The following is a 5043-nucleotide window of genomic DNA, read 5'->3' as shown; positions in this document are numbered from 1 at the left end:
ATATTAAAATTTAGTATTACTTTTTTTTCTTAATATTAAATCATTATTTATATACAAAGGATTTAAAGTTTCCCATACAAGCATACTAATCTTTAGCGGAAAGGGTTTTCTGTTTGGTATAAGATATAAATCTCGTTAACTATACTTTAAAACTTACTTTAAACTTTTCTATATTACTTTTCAGTGTATCAGCACCTTGTTTGACCGTGTCAATTCTATCTGATAACATCTTCAGTTGCGTCAAATGTTCACAAAGCTGGTGCATACTTTCGCAGGCAACTAAAGCAGATTCCCAAGCACTGACGGGGGTTATAGCACCAGTCATGTATGCCTTAAATTCATTTTCTGGCATATTTAGTGACTCCGCAGTTAGACTTTCGATAAACGATACTGCACAACACTACAACAAATTTTATCAAAAAATATTCCATATCTATAAATTAATTTAACTACTATTCTATTTAGATATATGATATTTAGATAACCTAAGTACATCAACAAAAAAATTTAAAGCAATATAAATAAAACGAGTGCATCGTTGATTTAAAAACAATAAAAATAAAAGAACAACATATTATTACAGAAATATTTTATAAGAACACGTGTACTAAGATTCTAAACAAAGACGGTTTTCTTTTTTATGAAAATAATTAGTACAAGTACAGTGGAATTCGTTTATAATGACATCGAAGGGAATCGACAAACACGTCATAATAACCGGACGTCATACAAAGCGGTTTGTGAAAAAAAAAAAAAACATTTTTATGTATGTATTTAATTTAATAGAGAAACTTAGTAATTAATCAAAATTGCACGTTTATTACGTACACATTATACACATACAAGTGTATTTTTTAATGTATATAATCTGTAATTTTTGTCTGCTTATGTTTTTTCTTAATTTAATAGAGAAACATAGTAACTAATGAAATCAAAATTGCACGTTTATTACGTACACATTATACACATACAAATGTATTTTTTAATGAATATAATCTGTAATTTTTGTCTGCTTTTGTTTTTTCATTTTATTGTAAAAATAGTCTCTAATACTATTGTGTATAGAAGACATCGCCATGGTCAAATTATCGTTTTCAATATTGCTATTAACAAATCGGGATAATAATTCTGCAGCTTTTAATGCATCTTCTGCGGTAGGTAATGGTTCTTCCACGACTACCTCTTCGCCATCACTTTCAAGTTGTTCTTTAGCATTAATGTTCTGTACGATATTGTCATCGGTGGGTTCTTCGGATATGAGGAGAGCGCTATCGATACTTTGCACTGTCGGTCATTATAACCGGACAATTTATTAAAAGTGGGTCATAATAAGCGACATGTCACTATAAGCGAAGTCATTATATCCGATTTTTTTATAAAGAATTTTATATGAAAACCAAACTTCGTAGTGTAATTACGTCATAATAGGCGGTTGGTCAATATAAGCGGCGTCATAATAAACGGATTCTACTGTATTAACTTTTGTAAAATACCAGATTTGTAAAATAGTATCCTCCTTCGCCTTGCATCAACCTTTGTGCATTGCAAAATCTGGTAACGAAGTTCATGTTACTTTTAAGACGTGCCGGATTAGCTTTCAATACAATGAAAATTAAAGCAGGCAAAAATTCGTCAGCACTAACGGGACCACCTTGGCAATGTTGTAATACTTCCATTATACTTCTGCAGCATTTAACGACGCAAGTCAATTTTTCTTGGGGCGCTTTTACTGAATCCATTCCTAATAATACAGTTAGTATTAGTTGTTTTTAATTTATTTCAAAGGGCTCTTCAAAAAGAGAAGCATGTTTATTCACATTCTATTTATTTTCACATTTAAGGAGCGTACTTTATATTACCAGTGCATCACGCAGCTGATAATTGTTATTTTCAAGTAAGTACCGATACATACACGGTATTTCAGCAGTGCGTAATTCATTTGTAGATCTGTATGGCTTATTGTATGCAGTTATTGTGGAACTTCACTGTGATGGACACTTTGTACATAAGCATATAAAAATAAATAAGGAATATGTATTTTCACTTTGCTTTCACTTTTATATGGGATGCAAAATTCTACTTTGTTAGTGGTTGGTTTAAGGTTTTTTATTTTGGGGCTAGTGAGGAACCTCAAAGGGTTTTGAAATTTTACTGAGAATATAATTACTACTCAGTGAAAGTAATTTAAATTACCAACGGTATATACTATTGATGCATAAGATGATTACCTGATTGAAGTACATCAAATATTGTAATTTAAAAATTCTATTTAGGCTATTTACATAAACCATTTTTTAACATTTACTTATTCCATCAGGAAAATATAGTCTTGGCAAAAGTTTGCTTTTTGTATGATTTTACTAAAATTTGTTAATTCTTTCTTAACTTGATTGGTTGTAGAATGTAAAAATAGTGAAATATGAAAACCACAACTCATAGAAGATTTGGAAAAGAAAAATCTTTTTCTCGGTAAGTCACTGTTGCAGAAAAAATATTTAAAGCTGTTTCTTCTGAATTCAATAGAAGAGCCGAGCCGACAGCAGTGAAGTAGAGGGTTCATGTTGGCATAAAAGAGCGTCATGTCGTTTCCCATCACAGCCATTCACATCAAAAATAAAGCATGTTTTAATAATTGATGGTGATTATTTACTTTTCACGAGTTTAAATTACTTCAGTTAAGTAAGATCTTAAATTCAATTTTATAAAAGTAAGAAAAAAAGGGCTATTCATAAATTACGCCTTATGTTAATTTTTAAGTCACGTAACATTGCCTTAACGTCTAGCCTGGCTCCTCCCTCTCCTCTACGCTAGATAACGCTTGCATTGTAATAAAAGTTTCAAGTTTGAATTCATAAAAGAAAGGTTTGTTTTAAAAGTGTGATATCACTTTACTAAACAATAGAAATTCATGTATAGGATGACGGAATTATTCTGGCAATGCTACAGAAAACGCTGCTTATGGCTTCCGTGACCAGTTTCTTGTGTAAACTTCATAAGCGGTACAATTATTGTTATTATTAATTAATATTTAAACATACCTATTTTAACTTCTTATGTTAAATGTATGCATTTAAATAAGATTAAAGTATCTGTATGTAATATGGAAACTTCGGAACCGTAATAAACCGTTACATAACGCAAATTGATCCCCTACACCCCTTCACGTAACAGAATTACAACGCCCTACCAACCCTCCCTCTTCGCCAATTTGCGTTGCGTAATTTGTGGAGAGGGTACTTAAAATCGTGCTTAAAATGTACCAAATTTTATGATACATCTAAAATAACATACCTAAAAGTTCAGTAATTGCTGTATATACTAATTCTCTTACTTCCATACTTGTTTCGCTAATACAGCAACCTAAATGATAAGCATTCACCCAGCTTAGTTTACGAATTCTTTCTTGAATAAGCAAATCTTTTTCTTCATCAACAGTTGTGTAAGGACAAAACAAAATACTAGAAATTAAAAAAAAAGAATATTGAGAAAGTCGTTCATAAAATTAGTTTAAGATAGAGAGTAGCATGATAAAATGTGGCGAGGGTAGCGAAGGGGGTTATTTAAAGTATAATTGTTTAAAAATATCTTCATTTTTCTACACTTTCAAATAATGTATACCAAAAATACAAAATCAAACATCTATTAGCTTATAGGAATGATTCTAGAATAAAAATAATTTCATTTGGTTTAAGTTTATCTTTATCTTTACTACTTTTTGTGGGTGTGAATTATGGTGGGAACATGAAGTAAAATTAATTACTTTAAAAATTTGTGATGTAGCTGATGGACGGGCGTGCTTCATACACTTGATAAAATAAAAAGTATTATTCCAAAAAATGGATAAAGTTATAAGACTTCAAATTAAGGTTAATTTAGATATAAGTTACTAGACCTACGTACAGATATTTAACATCTCTGTAGAGTTACAGTGTAATATCTCTGGTTAAATAAACAAATAAATAAAATGTTAATGTCAATATTGAAAATAAAAAATAAATAAAATGTGGCTCACCTGTACAAATATACCATTACAAATTTTTCAAAGAAATCAAAAATTTGATCTTTAGCTTCTGGACTCACATGTTCATACACTTGTTCGATCTGTAATCGATTTGAAAACATTGTGTAATATCTCTGAACTAAATCTGCTATTTCATCAATGGGTTTGCAATCAATTTCACTTATCACTTTTGTATAAACAGAATTACTGCATTTTAAAAAATCATTTCGAACATTTTCACCCCATGAACCAAAAGATGAAATATACTCTGCTAAAAGTTTCTCAATTTCTGGATTGGCATGTCTAGGTGCGTGTTTTTCAGAGCGAGTTGATTCTAAATGATAAAGAAATAATAATTATTTAAACTTATTTGTTAAAATCAAAACTAATCATTGACCTCTGGCTGATGATGTTTTCCTAAATACTGGTGTAAGATTTTTCAAATACTTGTTTTTCTTATCAGTTTGTTGTCTCTTCTTTTCTTCAAATTTAGAAAAACCTGATATATGAGTTTTATTTGTATCTAAAGTTCCATCAGATCCTTGCAGTTCTCGGTTTTTTCTAACATATTCTCTATAGCATTTAGAGCAATACCCTTCCCATTCTGCATTTCCATAAAACCCACAACCATTTCTACACTCTAGATCAGACTGATTTATCCTTAATGTAGGCCGTTTAGTTACATACATATTTTTAATTATAAATTGAAATGATTCTTTAATTATACTAATATGGAAATTATTTCAGATACTTTCCAAACATTTGGGTTTCTTTACCAAAGCATAATTGTTAATTTTGCACCGTATTAATTTTCTACTTCATTTCATTTCTTTATTTTGATTTTGTTACATGTCTTCTTTATTATCTATATTTTATTTTTTATAAAACTTCGGAGGTTAAGTCACAGTATAAACTTAATGTAATTTATATTGTGGTTAAGTTACCTTCATAGGTAATAGATATACAAAGGTTAGCTTTTAGACATCATAGACAATTGTTAGAATTGGAAATACGGAATGATAAGGAGTTGAGCAATTGGGTTA

The 5043-nt window shown here is 29.9% G+C and overlaps 1 protein-coding gene across 1 annotated transcript in view; it reads right to left on the bottom strand.

Moving 5' to 3' along the window:
• Positions 1 to 4742, bottom strand: part of LOC108733141 (rab5 GDP/GTP exchange factor) — a 14033-nt gene extending 9291 nt beyond the window's left edge. Inside the window, exons 1-5 of the mRNA XM_025981490.1 lie at positions 4398 to 4742; positions 4013 to 4334; positions 3292 to 3458; positions 1494 to 1741; positions 146 to 400 (exon numbers count right to left, since the gene is read on the bottom strand). Coding sequence (XP_025837275.1) covers positions 146 to 400; positions 1494 to 1741; positions 3292 to 3458; positions 4013 to 4334; positions 4398 to 4689 — 1284 coding nt within the window. The 5' untranslated portion in view covers positions 4690 to 4742. The remainder of the gene's footprint in view (positions 1 to 145; positions 401 to 1493; positions 1742 to 3291; positions 3459 to 4012; positions 4335 to 4397) is intronic.
• Positions 4743 to 5043: the final 301 nt, after the last annotated feature.

This window comes from Agrilus planipennis, unplaced genomic scaffold (assembly GCF_000699045.2).
Source record: "Agrilus planipennis isolate EAB-ADULT unplaced genomic scaffold, Apla_2.0 scaffold53, whole genome shotgun sequence".
In the NCBI taxonomy this organism is placed as follows: domain Eukaryota; kingdom Metazoa; phylum Arthropoda; class Insecta; order Coleoptera; family Buprestidae; genus Agrilus; species Agrilus planipennis.
Note: the sequence above shows the minus strand (reverse complement) of the source record. Positions and strands in the feature narration are given on the sequence as shown.